The sequence below is a fragment of the Bos mutus genome, chromosome 6 (assembly GCF_027580195.1).
Source record: "Bos mutus isolate GX-2022 chromosome 6, NWIPB_WYAK_1.1, whole genome shotgun sequence".
NCBI lineage: Eukaryota > Metazoa > Chordata > Mammalia > Artiodactyla > Bovidae > Bos > Bos mutus.
This window is the reverse complement of record NC_091622.1, coordinates 94,717,058-94,738,010: the sequence shown is the minus strand read 5'-3', so window position 1 is coordinate 94,738,010 and position 20,953 is coordinate 94,717,058. Positions and strand designations below refer to the sequence as shown.

The 20,953-nt window shown below is 40.6% G+C and overlaps 1 protein-coding gene across 1 annotated transcript in view; it reads right to left on the bottom strand.

Annotated features, from left to right (window-relative positions):
- Nucleotides 1–20,447, bottom strand: part of CFAP299 (cilia and flagella associated protein 299) — a 719,586-nt gene extending 699,139 nt beyond the window's left edge. The window contains exons 1-2 of the mRNA XM_070372982.1: nt 20,317–20,447; nt 3,758–3,888 (exon numbers count right to left, since the gene is read on the bottom strand). Coding sequence (XP_070229083.1) covers nt 3,758–3,888; nt 20,317–20,427 — 242 coding nt within the window. The 5' untranslated portion in view covers nt 20,428–20,447. The remainder of the gene's footprint in view (nt 1–3,757; nt 3,889–20,316) is intronic.
- Between the last annotated feature and the right edge of the window lie 506 nt (nt 20,448–20,953).

Below are 20,953 nucleotides of genomic sequence, written 5' to 3'. Positions count from 1 at the left end.
TCCTTTCTTTCCAACCTTTACAAAAAGTCTCTGCCTTGCAGCTACCCAGCTGGCATGAATCTCAGTGGATGGGGGATGAGAGATGATGTTTATGTTATAATGAAGCACAGAGGGCTTTGAAGCAAAGGCTGAGGGAGCTAGGAGAATGCAGAGCCCACCCACGACCACCACTGCCACCAACCCAGTTAATGTGGAAATGAGTGACCTCTAGTTGGTACAACTTGGGTTGGACGTGGTGGGACATCTTAGCAAGGGACTAGGCACAGATTAAGACAAAGAGGTAGAGAGGATGATTTGTGAAGAAGGCAAGTTTATCATGAATTGAGGCAAACTGAATGTGTGTCCATCTTCATACCCTTGTCTTCCTCATTGACTCCTACTTGCCCTTTAAAAGTAAATTCAGCTGACATGCCTTAAGAAGAGCCTTCCCTGTTCACATTCAAATCTTGACTTAGTACTACTTCAGGGTGTTGCTGTGAGACCTATGATAGCATATGTTACCTTCTGTTGTAACTGCCTTCCTAAGTTGAGATATAATTCACAAACCACAATATTCAAACTTCCAAGGTCCACAATTCAATGGTTCTTAATACAGTTACAAAGCTGTACAGCCATCACCAATATCTAATTCCAGAACATTCTATCACCCCAGAAAAACACCCCATACCCACTGGCAATCATTCTTCTTTCACTCTTCCTTCCAGACCTTGACAAAGACAACCACAAATCTACTTTTGTCCTTATGGATCTACCAATTGTGGACACTTTACATAAATGGGACTATATAATTTATAAACTTTTTTACCTGCCTCCTTTGCTAAATCTAATATTTTCAAAGTTTATTCATGTCATAGCAGAGAAGAATATTTCACTCCTTTTTAAGACTGAATAATATTCCATTGTTATCTATGTATATTACATTTTTTTATCCATTCATCTGTTGATGGACATTTGGATTGCTTCCCCTTTTTTTTTCCTTTTTTCCCTCTTTTGTCCATGCCATGCAGCATGTGAGATCTTAGTTCCCTGACCAGGGATTGAACCCATACCCCCTTCACTGAAAGCTCAGAGTTTTAACCACTAAACCACCAGGAAAGTCCCGGAGTTTCTGCCCTTTTCTGGCTGCTATGAATAATCCTGCTATGAACATTGGTGTATAAGTTTTTGAGTGGACCTAAGTGTTCAATTGATGCTTTTGAGCTGTGGTGTTGGAAAGGACTCTTGTGAGTCCCTTGGACTGCAAGGAGATCAAACCAGTCCATTCTGAAGGAGATCAGCCCTGGGATTTCTTTGGAAGGAATGATGCCAAAGCTGAAACTCCAGTACTTTGGCCACCTCATGCGAAGAGTTGACTCACTGGAAAAGACTCTGATGCTGGGAGGGATTGGGGGCAGGAGGAGAAGGGGACGACAGAGGATGAGATGGCTGGATGGCATCACTGACTCGATGGACATGAGTTTGAGTGAACTCCGGGAGTTGGTAATGGACAGGGAGGCCTGGCGTGCTGCAATTCATGGGGTCGCAAAGAGTCGGACACAACTGAGCAACTGAACTGAACTGAAGTGTTCAATTCCCTTGGATATACACTTAGGAGTGGGATTACTGGGTCATATGGTAACTATTTGAAGAACCACCAAACTATTTCCCAATGTATACTCCCACCAGCAACATCACTGTCTTTTCTTTATCCAGCCCTCAGTTTTCTGGAGGGCAGGGACTAATAACTCTTCTATAACAGCCCCCGTACCTAGCATAACACCTAGGGCAGCACAGTTGTCTATGAGTATTTGTGAAGCGAACAACTAAGGAATTTGTTTCAACCTTGTGCTTTCTTCCAGCAAAATACTCTCTCCCAATATCTTTAACCGGCCACTTTTATCCATGAAACTATTCTAAGAAAGTGACATACTCTTGCTGCTGATGAGTGCTCTATGATTGCTGGAGAATAGGGTTGTGATCTGCATGGGGCTTCTTGCCCACACATTAGAGAAGCTAACTAAGATAATCTCATCGTAGAATCATGTGTTTTCAAGTCGGTACCAGTTGGCAGGCAGGCAGATGTTCACACATATTTTCAAAGTGATCCTCAGCATAATAGGTACAGGACATGTTTGGTGTCCAGACTCTGCTGGCGCTGCTGCCAATAACACGACAATGGACCTGGGCAGAGAAGGGAACAAAGGAACTCCCACATGGGGCAAGAGGAAACATGTGGGGCCCATCCCGTATGTGGATGGCCTTTCCCTTCTCCAAGGCGTCTTCCCAACCCAGGGATCGAACCCAGGTCTCCCACATTGCAGGCGGATTCTTTACCAGCTAAGCCACAAGGGAAGCCCAAGAGTACTGGAGTGGGTAGCCTTCTCCAGCAGATCTTCCTGACCCAGGAATCGAACAGGGGTCTCCTGCACTGCAGGCGGATTCTTTACCAACTGAGCTATCACAGAAGCCCCAAATGAGTGTGGAAGCAGATTCATTCTCAGAGTCTCCAGAAAAGAACTCAGTCTAGCCAACACCACGATTTCAACTTTGTGATACAGAGTGCAGAGAATCCATCCAAGCCACTGTACTCTGATTTCTGACCTATAGGACGATGAAGAAATACATTAGTGTAGTGTTCAGCCACTCAGTTTGTGGCAGTGTGTTATGACAGCAATAGAAGACTAATATATTACTGAATGTCAGCATATTAAATTCCAATATTCTATGGTTCTGAAGTACAAGAACCACTACTTCAATGGAAAGATCCATTAAAACTGCACATTTCCAGAACGGATTCACAGTCCACTACCAAATGTTACTTTGATAGCAAATCCATGGGAGATTTCTACTCGTAATTACTGGGTATTTTTTTAAATGTTACCTAAGAATAATGTGGGCTTCCCTGGTGGCTCAGTGGTAAAACTTCGCCTGCCAATGCAAGAGATGTGGGTTCAATGCCTGGGTCGGGAAGATACAGTATTCTTTTTTTTTAAGTTATTTGTTTTTTAAGGATAATTGCTTTACAGAATTTTGTTGTTTTCTGTCAAACATCAACAAGAATCAACCATAGTTAGGGAAATCCCATGGACAGGGGAGCCTGGCAGGTTACGTCTATAGGGTCAGAAAGAGTCAGGCATGACTTAATGACTAAACAACAGCAAGAATAATATACCAATTTCGAAGTAATTATCTTCTCCAGCATTTACAACTTAAGCATTAACTTTTAAAAAGAAAATAGGTAATTACTTATCAAGTCTTTTTCAAATTGTCTTACTTGTTTATTCACTTTAGATGTACCTCTCTTTCCTAATACATTTAATGTATTTTATTAAATTCACATTTCATATAACCAGGTATGAGTCACATTAACAAAAGCCAGTGATTGCTAATAGAATCCAGTGAATTAGTATTTACAAAAACGTGAGAATGTAAATAAAGCCAAAGATTAACAGGCCTCAAAAGTACAAAGGCAAAAATCACTCGTAGTTTTTGTGTAAAGCCAATTATATAGAATTGTGTTTTAATAGGACTTTATTGGTATGATGACCATATTTCAGTATCGATATTTTTTAAATTAGTAGCTCACAGTTGCCTGTGGCTTTCTTGCAACCATACCACAGTTCCTCCAATCCCTGATCTGCACAACACATGCTTAGAATATTCCAAATTCTACCGGTTCCAACCAGTGCTTCTAAATTACCACAATGCCAACAAAACTGGATTTTTTTCACAGACTCTACGATGTAATATAAAATCAGTTTGGAACATGGACACTTACTTTTTCTGAGTTCTTTCAGCCAACCTTGCAATCTCTATAGCTGCCTTCCTTGCTTCAAAATCTTCTCTTTTCACCACCTCTCCAGTACCTCGGTAGCCTAGCTCCACCAACTGGCGGGCCAGACCTTCATCCTGAAAAGAAGATTGATTGTTAGGTTTGTGGATGAATGAGATGTTTTATCAATGTATACGGAATAACTGTTTCAAATGAAAAAGCAAATGTGTTATTTAAATGAGACAAGATATGTTAGACATGAAAAGTTGGAATTCTTTCCAATAGTAATTTTATAAACATCTGATTTGTCATCCATTTCCCAGAGATGTAAGATGGGACAAAAAAATGATAATAACATCATGCACTAAATTTTCTCTAAGGGACTGAAAGACAAAAGTCTGTTATGTTTTTAATCAATTTATGAGAAGAGCTGTAGATAATTAATAAAGTATCCTTAAAACAATAAAACTTAGAGACAATAGTATTTATACAAGACAATAGTATTTACACAAAAAAGACTTTATAAAAAGCAACTGCACAAAAAAGAAAACTGGATTGCTTTCAGAAAGTTCAATACTTCAGAGAGCTACTTCCTTGAAGTCAATTAACTGATGACATGGGGCATTATAACTTCAAATACAAAGCACAGAGCAGATGAATTTCCTATTTGAGTAGAAGGATATTGTTTCCATATAATGTCGGTACCAATAAAAACAGAGAAGTAGAAACCCAAGATGACCACAAAAAGCTTCAAACTGAAAAGAAAAAAAAAAAAAAAAAATATATATATATATATATATATATATTCCCTACAATTCTCTGGACCTTTTATATTTCAGTTATTTTAAAAATTGTCACACACATTTCTGTTACTTGCATAGCATATTCAAAAGAGACAAGCATCTCCCCATTGAAGAGGTGATATTTTACCAGAAGTTACTGATATAAAGGCTTAAGTATTACTTGTCTGTGCATGCATGCTAAGTCGCTTCAGTTGTGTCTGAATCTGTGTGACCTTATTGACACTAGCCCACCAGGCTCCTCTGTCCATGGAATTTTCCCAGCAAGAATACTGGAGTGGGTAGTCATGCCCTCCTCTAGGGGATCTTCTGGAGCCAGGGACCAAACCCATGTCTCTTACATCTCCTGTAGTAACAGGTGGGCTCTTTACCACTAGTGCCACCTAGGAAACCCCTAAGTATTATATAACAACATGTATATTAACATTTTATATTATCCCTTATATTACCATCTTAATTAAACAGAAAATGTCTGTAATATCGTGAAAATAGCATTTATTTTATTGTTACAGACCCTCACTTAATACATCACTGCTGAATGCAAGAACTGTCTCAGTTCAGTTCAGTTCAGTTCAGTTGCTCAGTCATATCCAACTCTTTGCGACCCCATAAACTGCAGCACGCCAGGCCTCCCTGTCTATCACCAACTCCCAGAGTCCACCCAAACCCATGTCCATTGAGTTGGTGATGCCATCCAACCATCTCAACCTCTGTCATCCCATTCTCCTCCTGCCCTCAATCTTTCCCAGCATCAGGGTCTTTTCAAATGAGTCAGCTCTTCCCATCAGGTGGCCAAAGTATTAGAGTTTCGGCTTTAGCATCAGTCCTACCAATGAACACCCAGGACTGATCTCCTTTAGGATGGACTGGTTGGATCTCCTTGCAGTCCAAGGGACTCTCAAGGGTCTTCTCCAACACCACAGCTCAAAAGCATCAATTCTTAGGAGCTCAGCTTTCTTTATAGTCCAACTCTCACATCCATACATGACCACTGGAAAAACCATAGGCTTAACTAGACGGACCTTTGTTGGCAAAGTAATGTCTCTGCTTTTGAATATGCTGTCTAGTTTGGTCATAACTTTCCTTCCAAGGAGTAAGCATCTTTTAATCTCATGGCTGCAGTCACCATCTGCAGTGATTTTGGAGCCCAAAAAAATAAAGTCAGCCACTGTTTCCACTGTTTCCCCATCTATTTGCCATGAAGTGATGGGACCAGGTGCCATGGTCTTAGTTTTCTGAATGTTGAGCTTTAAGCCAGCTTTTTCACTCTCCTCTTTCACTTTCATCAAGAGGCTCTTGATGAAACACATGTATACCTGTGGTGGATTCATTTTGATATTGGCAAAACTAATACAATTATGTAGTTTAAAAATAAAATTAATTAAATAAAAAAAAAGAGGCTCTTTAGTTCTTCTTCACTTTCTGTCTAGCAGAATTAAAATGAGAAAACTTAATTCATGGTTAATAATCTATTCAACCCACAGTGGCTATTTTAAAGTTCAAACTACTCAAACAAAATAAAAAATTCAGATACTATCAACGTGGAAAACCTGACTACTTTGCTTTGCTAAACACTAAAAGCAAATACTGAAACCTGTGTAGCAATATGGGTACATTTGCCAAGTGAAGACAATGCAAAGCAGCAGGGCTTGCCAGGGCTCTTTCTTGACTTGTTCCCCTGCTCACTTTACTCTCTATCCCAGGCTACTTTCCTCTGAACCACAAAACTGAGTAAATGCCTCCACCTAGTGGAGTCAACATTTAATAGAAAAGGGATGCAGATTTTGAGTTTGATTTAGAAAAAAATGAGATGACTTGAGTATAAATTTTCTTAAATACATTACTAAAAGTGAGCTCAGAGGAAGAATTTATAGCTGAGCTCTGTGAGACTGTGGGGTTCTTCTAGCAGCAAAACATAAGTTGCCTGTGGTCAACAAAGCATTTTATATAATAAAGACCATTAAAAAGTTGCTGTATTGACTAGTTCTTCTTTTTCTTATACCTCTTTCTGCTCTATACCACAGTGTGCTATGGAACTAACCAGCCAGGTATAAGGAACCATGGTTCATCACATATAATTCATCAGTGATTGAATTAAACCCAACCCAACTGCACTATTAACTTTGCATATGGAGTGAATTATTGTTGTGTACGCTACCAGAGCCACACTGAATTATTTGGATAGTTCTGTGCTCATTGACACAAATATGTTGTTGTTCAGTCACTAAATCATGTCTGACTCTTTATGACCCCACGGACTGGAGCATGCCAGGCTTCTCTGTCCTTCACTATCTCCTGGAGCTTACTCAAACTCATGTCCATTGAGTCGGTGATGCCATCCAACCATCTCCTCGGTCATCTCCTTCTCCTTCTACGTTAAATCTTACCCAGCATCAGGGTCTTTTCCAATGAGCCAGCTCTTCACATCAGGTGGCCAGAGTACTGGAGCTTCAGCTTCAGCATCAGTCCTTCCGATGAATATTCAGTGTTGATTTCCTTTAGGATTTACTGGTTCGATCTCTCTCCTTGAGAGTCCAAGGGACTCTCAAGAGTCTTCTCCAGCACCACAGTTCAAAGGCATCAATTCTTTGGTGCTCAGCCTTCTTTGTATTTAACAAATGACAAGATCAAGCAGAAAGTTGAAGTTGTTTCCCCACTTAACCATTACCATGTTCTAACTGGTGGAGTCACAAGTCATCTCTCTAATGGTTAATCATCTTTAAATAACTTATCTTTAAAGAAACAGAAATAAAATAGTTTTATTCATTCACATATTCATTCATTCATTTGCATTTCTCGTGATTTTCATTATTTTGTGTAGATCCAACTTTCTTACAGATACACGATTTTCCTTCTACCTCTAAAACTTCAACAATTCTTGTAGGAAAGGTCTGCTAAGGGATTTCCCTGGTGGCCCAGTGGCTGAGACGCCATGTTCCCACTGCAGGGAGCCCAGGTTCGATTCCTGGTCAGGGAACGAGACCCCACATCCTGCAACTTAGGTGATCACATGCCACAACTTGCTGAGTTCACACGTCCTTGTGTCGCAGTTAAGACCTGGCACAGCCAAATAAATAAAATAAATATTTTTTTAACAGGCCTGCTAACAACAAGTTATCTTGGCTTTTTTAACTAAAGAAATATTTATTTCACCTTAATTTTTTCTTCAAGTTTTACTGAGATATAATTGACATACAGCACTATATAAGTTCAAGGTGTACAGTATAATGATTTGATTTATATACATCATGAAATGATTACTGTAGTAAGTTTAGTTCACATCTATCTCATACAGATACCAAATTAAAGAAATAGAAAAATATATATTTTTCCCCCTTGGGATGAGATCTCTTGGATTTACTCTCAACACATTTCAAAAATGATATAAAGCAGCATTAATTGTATTTGTCATATTGTACATTATATCCCTAGTACTTATTCATCTTGTAATTGCAAGTCTGTACCTTTGCACTGGCCTTCATTGAATTCCCCCTCCCTCCACCCTCCTCGATCTCTGTTTTTCTAAAAGTGTGTTTGTTTGTTCGTTTTAAAGTACATTGAACAAACTACAACACTGTTAGTTCCAGTTACACAGCAAGGAGATTTCATACTCCTATCAAACAATAACCATGATATCTAATTAACAAATATCTCACCATACAAAGATATTACATAGTTATTGACTCTTTTCCCCACACTGTACATTTCATACCCACGACTCACACAATTCTGTGCACCTGGAAGTCTTTATCTCTTAATATCCCTCATCTATTTCTCTCCTCCCTCTAATTCATTCCCGTTTGGCAATCACCTGTTTCTTCTCTGTATCTATGACTCTACTTATGTTTTGTTAAATATAGCTGTTCATTTGTTTTGATTTTCTAGATTCTACATATAAGTGAGATCAAGGAGTATTTGTCTTTGTCTGTCTGATTTATTTCATTTAGCATAATGCCCTCTAGGTCCATCCACGTTGGCAGAAATGGCAAGATTTCATTCTTTTCTATGGCTAAGTAATATTCTATTGTAACCACATTCATCTGTTGATGGCACTTAGGTGTTTCCATATCTTGGCTAATACAAATAATAGTGCAATGAACATAGGGGTGCCTATGTCTTTTTGAATTAACATTTTCATTTTCTTTGGAGTAGAACTGCTGGATCATATGGTAGCTCCAGTTTTAAATTCTCGAGGACTGTAGCAATTTACATGCTCTTCAACAGTGCATGAAGTTTCCCTTTTCTCAACATCCTCATCAATATTTGTTATTTGTTGTCTTTGATAACAGCCATTCTGAAATTTGTGAGGTGTTACCTTGTGGTTTTGATTTGCATTTCCCTGATGACTAGCCAGGCTTCAGCAATACATGAACTTCCAGATGTTCAAGCTGGTTTTAGAAAAGGCAGAGGAACCAGAGATCAAATTGCCAACATACGCTGGATCATGAAAAAAGCAAGAGAGTTCCAGAAAAACATCTATTTCTGCTTTACTGACTATGCCAAAGCTTTCAACTGCGTGGATCACAATAAACTGTGGAAAATTCTGAAAGAGATGGGAATACCAGACCACCTGATCTGCCTCTTGAGAAACCTGTATGCAGGTCAGGAAGCAACAGTTAGAACTGGACATGGAACAACAGACTGGTTCCAAATAGGAAAAGGAATACATCAAGGCTGTATATTGTCACCCTGCTTATTTAACTTATATGCAGAGTACATCGTGAGAAATGCTGAGCTGGATGAAGCACAAACTGGAATCAAGATTGCCGGGAGAAACATCAATAACCTCAGATATGCAGTTGACACTACCCTTATAGCATAAAGTGAAGAAGAACTAAAGAGCTTCTTGATGAAAGTGAAAGTGGAGAGTGAAAAAGTTGGCTTAAAGCTCAACATTCAGAAAACTAAGATGATGGCATCCGTTCCATCACTTCATGGCAAATAGATGTGGAAACAGTGGCTGACTTTATTTTGGGGGGCTCCAAAATCACTGCAGATGGTGACTGCAGCCATGAAACTAAAAGATGCTTACTCCTTGGAAAGAAAGTTATGACCAACCTAGACGGCATATTAAAAAGCAGAGACATTACTTTGCCAACAAAGGTCCGTCTAGTCAAGGCTATGGTTTTTCCGGTAGTCATGTATGAATGTGAGAGCTGGACTATAAAGAAAGCTGAGCTCCTAAGAATTGATGCTTTTGAGGTGTGGTGTTGGAGAAGACTCTTGAGAATCTCTTGGACTGCAAGGAGATCTAACCAGTCCATCCTAAAGGAGATCAGTCCTGAATATTCATTGGAAGGAATGATCCTGAAGCTGAAATTCCAATACTTTGGCCACCTGATGTGAAGAGCTGACTCATTTGAAAAGACCCTGATGCTGGGAAAGATTGAGGGCAGGAGGAGAATGGGATGACAGAGGTTGAGATGGTTGGATGGCATCACAGATTCAATGGACGTGAGTTCAGGTAAACTCCTGGAGTTGGTGATAGACAGGGAGGCTTGGCGTGCTGCGGTTCATGGGGTCGCAAAGAGTTGGACACAACTGAGCAACTGAACTGAACTGAACTGAACTGATGACTAGTGACACTGAGCAACTTTTCATACATCTGGTGGCCATTTGTGTATCTTCTGTGGAAAAATGTCTATTCTGATTACCTCTCATTTCTTTGATCATCTTGTTTGGGTTTTTCTGATGTAGAACTGTATGAGTTCTTTGTATATTTTGGGTATTAACCCCTTCTCAAATGTATCATCTGCAAATATCTTCTCCCATTTACTAAGCGGCCTTTTGTTTTGTTGATAGTTTCTTTTTCTATGCAAAAGCCTTTTAATGTGATGTAGTACCATTTGTCTATTTTTGATTTTGTTTTCCTTGCCTGGGCAGATATATCCAGAAATGTATTTCCCACACCAGTGTAAAAGAATGTACAGGCTATGCTTTCTTCTAGAAGTTTCATAGTTTCAAGTCTTGCATTTAAGTCTTTAATCCATTTTGAATTTATTTTTGTACACAGTATAAGAAAGTACTCCAGTTTGACCTTTTTGCACACAGCTGTCCAGTTTTCCCAAAAGCATTTATTGAAGAGGCTGTCTTTTCCCATTGTATATTCTTGTCTTCTTTGTCATAGATTATTGCCCACTAAAGTCTGGGTTCATTTCTGGTCTCACTCTTCTGTTCTATTGATCTGTGTCTGCTTTTGTGCCAATACTATATTATTTTGATTACCAGAGCCTTGCAGTATAATTTTAAATCCAGTTCTTTCTATATTAAGGTTGCTTTAGATATTTGACATCTCCTGTGTTTCCATAAAATTTTAGAATTTGTGCTAGTTCTATGAAAAATCCCACTGGTATTTTAATAGGGATTGCACTGAATCTGTAGATTGTCTTGGGTAGTAGAGTCATTTTAACGATACTAATTCCTCCAACCAATGAGCACTGTATATCTTTCCATCTGTTTGTGTTGTCTTTGGTTTCATCAGTGTCTTATGGTTTTCCAAGTACAGGTAATCTATCTCCTTAGTTAAATTCATTCTTAAGTATTCTGTCCTGTTTGATGCAGTTACAAACAGGATTGTTTTTTCAGTTTCCCTTTCAGATAGTTCACTGTTAGCATATGGAAAAGCAACAGGTTTCTGCATATTAATTTTGTATACTGCAACTTTACTTAATCTTATGATGAGTTCTTGTAATTTTTTGATGGTGTATGAGAATTTATTGGGGCTTTCCTGGTAGCTCAGATGATAAAGAATCCACCTGTAGTGCTTCTTTGGTGGCTCAAACAGTAAAGAATCTGCCTGCAATGCAGAAGACCTAGGTTCGATCCCTGGGTTGGGAAGATCCCCTGGAGAAGGAAATGGCAACCCACTCCAGTTTTCTTGCCTAGAGAATTCCATGCACAGAGAAGCCTGGAAAGCTACAGTCCATGGGGTCTCAAAGAGTTGGACATGACTGAGGATTTATTATGTATAGTATCATATCACCTGGAAAGAGTGGTGGTTTTACTTCTTCCTCTCCAATTTGTATTCTTTTTCTTTCTTTTTCTTCTCTAATCGCTATGACTAGGATTTACAATATTTTGTTGAACAAAAGTGGCAAGTGTGGGCATCCTTCTCTTATTCTTGACCTTAGATAAAATGCTTTCAACTTTCTACTGTTAAGTATGATGACAGCTGTGGGTTTGTCATATACAGCCTTTATTTTTTTGATGTATGTTTCCTTTATACCCACTTTGTTGAGAGTCTTTATCAGAAATGGATACTGAATACTGTTAAAAGCTTTTTACTACATCTATTGAAATGATCATATCATTTTCATTCAGCAATTTGTTAATAACGTCATATTAATAAATTGTTGAATGAAATTTGATTAGTGAATATTAATCCACTTTGATTGATTAGTGAGTATTGCTCCATCCTTGTATCTCTAGAATAAATCCCATTTGACCATGGCGTATGATCCTTTTAATGTATTATTGAATTCAGTTTGCTAACATTTTGTTGAGGATTTTTGAGGATATTGATCTATAATTTTCTTTTCTGTGTGTGATATCTTTGTCCAGTTTTGGTATCTGGATGATGTTGGCTTTGTAGAATGAGTTTGGAAGCATTACTTCTGCTTTAATTTTTTGAAGTGTTGAAAGGGACAGGAGATAACTCTTCCCCAAATGCTTGGTAGAATTCACCTGAGAAGCTATCTGCTCCTGGACTTTGTTTGCTGAGAGTTAGTTTATTACTGATTCAATTTCATTACTGGTAATTGGTCGGTTCATATTTTCTATTTCTTCCTGGTTCAGACTTGAGAGTGTGTACATTTCTAGGAATCTGTCCATTTCTACACGGTTTTCCGTTTTATTGTCATACAGTTGTTCATCAGTTCAGTTCAGTTCAGTCGCTCAGTCGTGTCCGACTCTTTGTGACCCCATGAATCGCAGCACGCCAGGCCTCCCTGTCCTTCACCAACTCCCGGAGTTCACTCAGACTCACGTCCATCGAGTCAGTGATGCCATCCAGCCATCTCATCCTCTGTCATCCCCTTCTCCTCTTGCCCCCAATCCCTCCCAGCATCAGAGTCTTTTCCAATGAGTCAACTGTTCGCATGAGGTGGCCAAAGTACTGGAGTTTCAGCTTTAGCATCATTCCTTCCAAAGAAATCCCAGGGCTGATCTCCTTCAGAATGGACTGGTTGGATCTCCTTGCAGTCCAAGGGACTCTCAAGAGTCTTCTCCAACATCACAGTTCAAAAGCATCAAGTAGTCTCTTAAACAATTCTTTGTATTTCTGTAGTATCAATTATAACATTTCCTTTTTTATTTTTGATTTTGTTTGGGCCTTCTCTCTTTTTTACTTGATAAGACTGGGTAAAAGTTTATCAATTTTATTTATCTTTCAAAGAAATAACTTAAGTTCATTGATCTCTTCTATTGTTTTTCTAGTCTCTATTCACTTATTTTTTTCTCTGATCTTAATTTCTTTGTTTCTACTCAGTTCAGGTTTTGTTTGTCTTTTTCTAGTTCCTTTAAGTGCAAGTTTAGGTTGCTTATTTGGGATTTTTCTTGTTTCCTAAAAAGCTTCTTTCATTATACACTTCCCTATTAGAACTGCTTTTGCTTTCATCCCCTAGATTTTGGATTGTTGGTCTTCTCTTTTATCTTTTTCAGGAACTTGTTGTTTTCTCTTTGATTTCTTCAGTTATTTCACTTAATATTTGAAAGACATTTTTGCTGGATTAGTGTTACAGGTTGACTTTTTAACCTTTCAGCACTTTAGAGAATGTTATCCCATTATACCATGGCTTGTATTACTTCTGATGAGAAGTGCTATCTTTCCTGTTTGAGTCCATCTTTGCATTCCTATGATAAACCATACTACTTAAGAGTAGTATTTAGCAGTCTCTGATCTATTGTTTCTTATTATATTCCTAGATTCATTTCTCACTCAGTAAGTAAAATTAGTCTTTAGCTTTCCATTTTGTGCTATCATTTTATGGATTGATGTCAGGGCTATACAAATCCTATAAATGATTCAAGAAAATTACATGCTTTTCTTTTTATTAATTTTTAATTATATAAGTTATACTTTAATTCAGTCTCCTTGTGAAAAGTAAAATGTGGTAGATGCAGTGAATGCTGTATTCTGTCAACTTAGCTAAGTTAGAGCTTTGTTTCCATAACTTTCCTTCCTTAGTTAGTTACAGTTAGGTTGGACCCCAAGAGACATTTGCAATAGATTTGGATGATAGAAGAAGAGCAACCATATTGTTCTAGCTCTTACAGGATCTTCTCCTTTACCTCCTCCAACTCCTGGGTCAGGTGTATGAGTATGTTTATCTCCGTGACTAAAGATATTAGTTTCTTCTGCAGATCTCCTCCTACCATCAAAGTTGGAAGTGTAGAAAAGGTGACAGCCTGATCCAAGTTCCAGTTTGTCCTTATGAATTCTAGTGCACTTTTATAGGTCCATTTCCCCTCGTTTCCCCCACTTCTCAGGTAACTTTACTTCCTGGCTGTCTGTCCTAATGACCTCAGTTTCCAGACACTAAAGAAACAGCCCGTCTTCAACCATTTAAACAGTTTTCATAATGGTGCAGGGGAAAATCTCTATAAAAAGGTAAATATACATGACACACACATATTTGCATCTACGTGTGTGTGTGTGTGTGTGTGTGTGCATGTTCTGCTTCTCTTAGTGAACCCTGAATGAGTCACAGTTGGCTATTGGCAATGATTCCAGAGGAATGGAAATTTAAAGGACAGATTGAATGGTTCTGCTTTTCAATATGCTATCTAGGTTGGTCATAACTTTCCTTCCAAGGAGTAAGCGTCTTTTAATTTCATGGCTGCAGTCACCATCTGCAGTGATTTTGGAACCCAAAAGAAAAAGTCTGACACTGTTTCCACTGTTTCCCCATCTATTTCCCATGAAGTGATGGGACCAGATGCCATGATATTCGTTTTCTGAATGTTGAGTTTTAAGCCAACTTTTTCACTCTCCTCTTTCACCTTCATCAAGAGGCTTTTGAGTTCCTGTTCACTTTCTGCCATAAGGGTGGTGTCATCTGCATATCTGAGGTTATTGATATTTCTCCCGGAAATCTTGATTCCAGCTTGTGCTTCTTCCAGCCCAGCATTTCTTATGATGTACTCTGCATATGTTAAATAAGCAGGGTGACAATATACAGCCTTGACGTACTCCTTTCCCTATTTGGAACCAGTCTGTTGTTCCATGTCCAGTTCTAACTGTTGCTTCCTGACCTGCATACAGATTTATCAAGAGGCAGGTCAGGTGGTCTGGTATTCCCATCTCTTTCAGAATTTTCCACAGTTTATTGTGATCCACACAGTCAAAGGCTTTGGCATAGTCAATAAAGCAGAAATAGATATTTTTCTGGAACTCTCTTGCTTTTTCCATGATCCAGCAGATGTTGGCAATTCGGTCTCTGGTTCCTCTGCCTTTTCTAAAACCAGCTTGAACAACTGGAAGTTCACAGTTCACGTATTGTTGAAGCCTGGCTTGGAGAATTTTGAGCGTTACTTTACTAGCGTGTGAGATGAGTGCAATTCTGCAGTAGTTTGAGCATTCTTTGGCCTTTCTTTGGGACTGGAATGAAAACTGATCTTTTCCAGTCCTGTGGCCACTGCTGAGTTTTCAAATTTGCTGGCATATTGAGTGCAGCACTTTCACAGCATCATCTTTCAGGATTTGAAATAGCTCCACTGGAATGCCATCACCTCCACTAGCTTTGTTCGTAGTGATGCTTTCTAAGGCCCACTTGACTTCACATTCCAGGATGTCTGGCTCTAGGTGAGTGATCACACCATCGTGATTATCTGGGTCGTGAAGATCTTTTTTGTACAGCTCTTCTGTGTATTCTTGCCACCTCTTCTTAATATCTTCTGCTTCTGTTAGGTCCACACCATTTCTGTCCTTTATTGAGCTCATCTTTGCATGAAATGTACCCTTGGTATCTCTAATTTTCTTGAAGAGATCTCTAGTCTTTCCCATTCTGTTGTTTTCCTCTATTTCTTTGCAAATATTTCTTTGCAACAAAGGTCCATCTAGTCAAGGCTATGGTTTTTCCAGTGGTCATGTATGGATGTGAGAGGTGGACTGTGAAGAAAGCTGAGCACCGAAGAATTGATGCTTTTGAACTGTGGTGTTGGAGAAGACTCTTGAGAGTCCCTTGGACTGCAAGGAGATCCAACCAGTCCATTCTGAGATCAGCCCTGGGATTTCTTTGGAAGGAATGATGCCAAAGCTGAAACTCCAGTACTTTGGCCACCTCATGCGAACAGTTGACTCATTGGAAAAGACTCTGATGCTGGGAGGGATTGGGGGCAGGAGGAGAAGGGGACGACAGAGGATGAGATGGCTGGATGGCATCACTGACTCGATGGACATGAATCTGAGTGAACTCCGGGAGTTGGTGAAGGACAGGGAGGCCTGGCGTGCTGCGATTCATGGGGTCACAAAGAGTCGGATGCGACTGAGCAACTGAACTGAACTGAATGGTTCTAGGTTACCTAAAATTGGTTCTCTGACCTTATTAAAGGTATTACAAGCCCTCTTTACAGTAGAAAAGATTATGCTGTAGTCAGTGAAGTGCAGAGGCCAAGTTTTAATTTATCAACTTTACAGACCTGCAATGAAGTCAGGGCTTTGGGTAACCAAGTGTTTTTTGCCAGAGTATAACTTAGTGGCAATAAGAAAGATAATGGCATTGGTTGCTTCTAAGTGTGTTGAACGCTATGGGAAAAGAAAATGAAAAGCCCAAGTCTTAGGGATTAGCCAATCACTTGGTAGCAGGTTAGTTACCCCTGACTACCTCCATCATGAAAGGGAAAAACATTTGATATAGTTTCATGATATTTAAAAGCTTTTTTCCAAGAGAAAAAAATACTCCATAGGCCATTAGATAGTGGAGCAGACTTATGACTACAGCCAGAAGAGGCAAACCCATTACTACCAAATGTATCTGTTCCTATCAGATTGAACTGTTGACCTTTCCAAAGTTGAAGGGGCCCAATGTGGTCAATTTGCCACCAAGTGGTTGGTTGGTTCCCTTGAGAAATGGTGCGATATTGCAGGTATTCAACTTGGTTGCTGACAGTCAAACGCCTGTCATTTGAGTCGGATATTCAGCAACACCAGCCTTTGCAAGAGGGCACCCATGCCACTGGGCCCATGTGTAGCCTCCGTCTTCCTCCATGTGCCCATCATGCCAGCACTAAAGTGGCCAGTGAAAGAAGTTGGCTGACAGCAAATGGCTTAACTAACATCAAATGTAAAAGCAAATTTCTTTACCTTTCCCCCAAACATAGTCATCATTTTCCATTTTGGAGACCTTTGAAATTATGATTAATATAACACAAAGTTTTCATTTCTCACTCCTAATCAATGTCAATAAGTTTCATTGCTAACTCACATGAAAAACTCTGCCTTAAAAAAAATTGAAACCTTTCTTAACAATATTAAGCTGAAGCTTGGCAATTGTGCACATGTGCTACAAAGATAATTATATCCTACTGGGGTATTTATTGTCTATATTTCATTATTATTTATTAGATATTCAAAAATTTACATTCAAACACTGTTTGGCACCACTACTTTTTGCCCCTCATTTATTTCAGTGACTTCCATTGCAAGGCATAAAACTGAACCTTCATGATTTTAACTTTATATTATCTGTATAAAATATTAAAAGCTTGATTTTGAAGTCAGAAAATATGTTGGAAATACCACCCAGCTTTTTTTTAACACATAATTCCAGAAAGATCAAATTTTCTGCCCAAGGTCACACAATTTGCTCATGGAAAAGATAGGACTAAAGTGAAATGTTTCTACTTCCTTAAAATTATGTTCCTGGACTTCCCTGGTGGCACAGTGGGTAAGAATCCACCTACCAACGCAGGGGGGCACAGGTTCAATCCCTGGCTGGGAAGATTCCACATGCCTCAGAGCAACTAACCCCATGAGCCACAACTACTAAGCCCATGCTCTAGAGCCCTCCAGCTGAAACCACTGAGCCCATGTGCCACAACTATTGAAGCCTGAAGCTCTAGGGAGGCAGGTCAGGTGGTCAGGTATTCCCATCTCCCTAAGAATTTTCCACAGTTTGTTGTGATCCACACAGTCAAAGGCTTTGGCATAGTCAATAAAGAAGAAGTAGATGTTTTTCTGGAATTCTCTTGCTTTTTCGATGATCCAACAGATGTTGGCAATTTGATCTCTGGTTCCTCTGTCTTTCCTAAAACCATCTTGAACATCTGGAAGTTCACAATTCACATACTATTGAAGCCTGGCTTGGAGAATTTTGAGCATTACTTTGCTAGCATGTGAGATGAGAGCAACTGTGCAGTAGTTTGAACAATGGACTGGCTCCAAACTGGGAAAGGAGTATGCAAGGCTGTATATTGTCTTTATATTTAACTTATATGCAGAGTACATCATGCAAAATGCTGGGCTGGATGAAGCACAAGCTGGAATCAAGACTGCCAGGAAAAATATCAATAACCTCAGATATGAAGATGACACCACCCTTATGGCAGAAAGTGAAGAACTAAAGAGCCTCTTGATGAAACTGAAACAGGAGAGTGAAAAAGTTGGCTTACAACTCAACATTCAAAAAACTAAGATCATGGCATCTAGTCCCATCACTTCATGGCAAATACATGGGGAAACAGTGAGAGACTTTATTTTGGGGGGCTCCAAAATCACTGCAGATGGTGACTGCAGCCATGAAATTAAAAGACATTTGCTCCTTGGAAGAAAAGCTATGACCAACCTAGACAGCATATTAAAAAGCAGAGACATTACTTTGCCAATAAAGGTCCGTCTAGTCAAGGCTATGGTTTTTCCTGTGGTCATGTATGGATGTGACAGTTGGACTATGAAGAAAGCTGAGCACCGAAGAATTGATGCTTTTGAACTGTGGTGTTGGAGAAGACTCTTGAGAGTCCCTTGGACTGCAAGGAAATAAAGCCAGTCAATTATAAAGGAAATCAGTCCTGAATATTCATTGGAAGGGCTGATGCTGAAGCTGAAGCTTCAATACTTTGGCTACCTCATGCGAAGAACTACCTCATTGGAAAAGACCCTGATGCTGAGAAAGATTGAAGGCAGGAGGAGAAGGGGATGACAGAGGATGAAATGGTTGGATGGCATCACCGACTCCCTGGACATGAGTTTGAGCAAGCTCCAGGAGTTGGTGATAAACAGGGAAGCCTGGCGTGCTGCAGTCCATGGGGTTGCAAAGAGTCGGACATGACCGAGCGACTGAACTGAACTGAAGCTCCAGGGACAGCAAGCCCCAACTACGGAGCGCCTGTGCAGCAGCCACTGAAGCCCTCACGCCTAGAGCCTGTGCTCCCACAGCAAGAAAAGCCATGGCAAGAAGCAGCCCAGGAACAGCAATGAGAAGCCCAAGAACCACAACTAGAGAAAGCTATAGTGCAGCAACAAAGACCCAGTGCAGCTAAGGATATACAAATAAATGAAAGCATTGTGAACATGTCAAATATATTGTATTAAAAAATTATGTTCCTATGTAGCACATAAATGTGTTTTGAAGAAGCACTTTTCAGACCTTGGAATCCCCACTGAAGTAAAATCTAAGTTTTAATACAATCATTTTGGACTCCAAATCCAAAAATTTCAATCCACTAAAAGACAGAATGACTGTTGTGGTGAATAAGTATTTGTGGAGTTCACTGCAGGATACAGATCCTTCTCAGACTCACATGTGGAGTGGACCCACATAGCAGTACTTGCTCTCTCTGGCCTAAATATGGGGCAACTTGGGGGTCCGGGGTTTGGCTCCAAAACAGCAGAATTTCCAAGTCAGTGTCCGTTTAGTCGGCCTGGTCTGGGGACTATATCAGGGCTACAGGGACGTTCGGTCCATATCCTGCTTCTCAGGACCCGCAGCCCATTATCCACCCCCCCCCCATTCTGATTCTCCTCCAGGAGGCCAAGCACTTTATCATTCTGCCCTCCTCCCAGCCCCCCACTTGCTCCCCACCCATCCCCAACACCTTTAAGAAGCCAGAGAAGGACTGTAGCCAATCCCAATTACATTCGATTTTGCTGTGTTGCAGGCTTTTTTTTTTTTTTTTTTTAACTGTCAACAACAGTTGTGCTCCATCAACTCGGTAAACAGGAGTCAGCTTATGCCTGCAGTTACAGGGAGCTGTAACTGTACCTGTAATCAAAGCGCTTTCTGAACCAACTAGCTGGGGGTGACAGTTCAGGGAACCAAATGCCCAGTAGAACACGAGATACACCTGGAAGGATACTGCCTTCTGTTCTTTGGTACAAACTGGCAAAAAGAAACAGGGTGTCAGACCTGAACTGCAGCCCCCGGAAGGGTCTCCGCGGGTCTCCGAATCCAGCCCCTCAGCTCGGAGAGGGAGGATTTTGGAAGCGGGGCGGCCAGGAGACGGCGAGGGCGGCGCTGGGCAGACAACCGAAGTTCCGCGGCGCGTGTGTGCGCGTGCGCACGGGCACGGGTCTGCGCGGCGCCACGGACAAAGGGGCCGGAATACCGCTCAGACCCAGGTAGTGGAGGGGGCGGGGGGCGGGTAGGGACACGGACACGGCGGCACATTCCACCGCGGTGGCTTTGGAGCCGCGGTCAGGAAACTGCCGCGCCTGCAGTCCCCAAGATTCACCGCCAGGGGGCGAACACCCCACGACCCGGGAGCTCAGGATCTTGCGCGGACCCAGGGAACGCAAAGGCGGTGGCCACCCTACTGGGCGGCTGACCTTACCTCCAGGTAGTACAAGTCCAGGGTCGTGATCTGCGAGTCCAGGAAATCTTCGTAGGTGTTGAACTGCGTGACTATATTGTCCACGGTGGTCAACGCTTCGTCCTGATCCATCGCTGTTGCCGTGGCCGAAGCGTCCCTAGCTACGGAGGCCCGGGGGCAGGGTCAGAAGATTCCACCCACTTCGTCCCTTCCAATCAGTTAGAAACCGGTGCGGAGTTTGGGGCGTTAATCCCACCCCCGTGTCTGGTTACGGTTTCAGGTTCCCGCCTCACTCCTAGGAAAGCTGTCTCAAATTACCCTCCCCAAGTTCAGGTCTGACGACTTCAGTAGACGCGCACTTCGATAAAAATGAGTAGTCTTGGAAGAGAGGCAACTGCAATCCAAAATTTGAAAAGGTGAAACTCCTGCCAGGATATGTAGACAAAATACTACAGATCAGAGCTTCTAGTCTCATTCTAAATCAATGCTGTGAAGGACCAGATTACCAAAGTTAGTTCTCTGGTAACTGAAGGTCCATTTTTGCAGAGTGTCTCAAAACAGAAATTTCTAGAAATGGACTTGTGAATAAATCCATTAACAAAAGAAAGATTAATAACATTTTCAAATTGTTGTTGTTGTTGTTGTTTAGTTGCTAAGT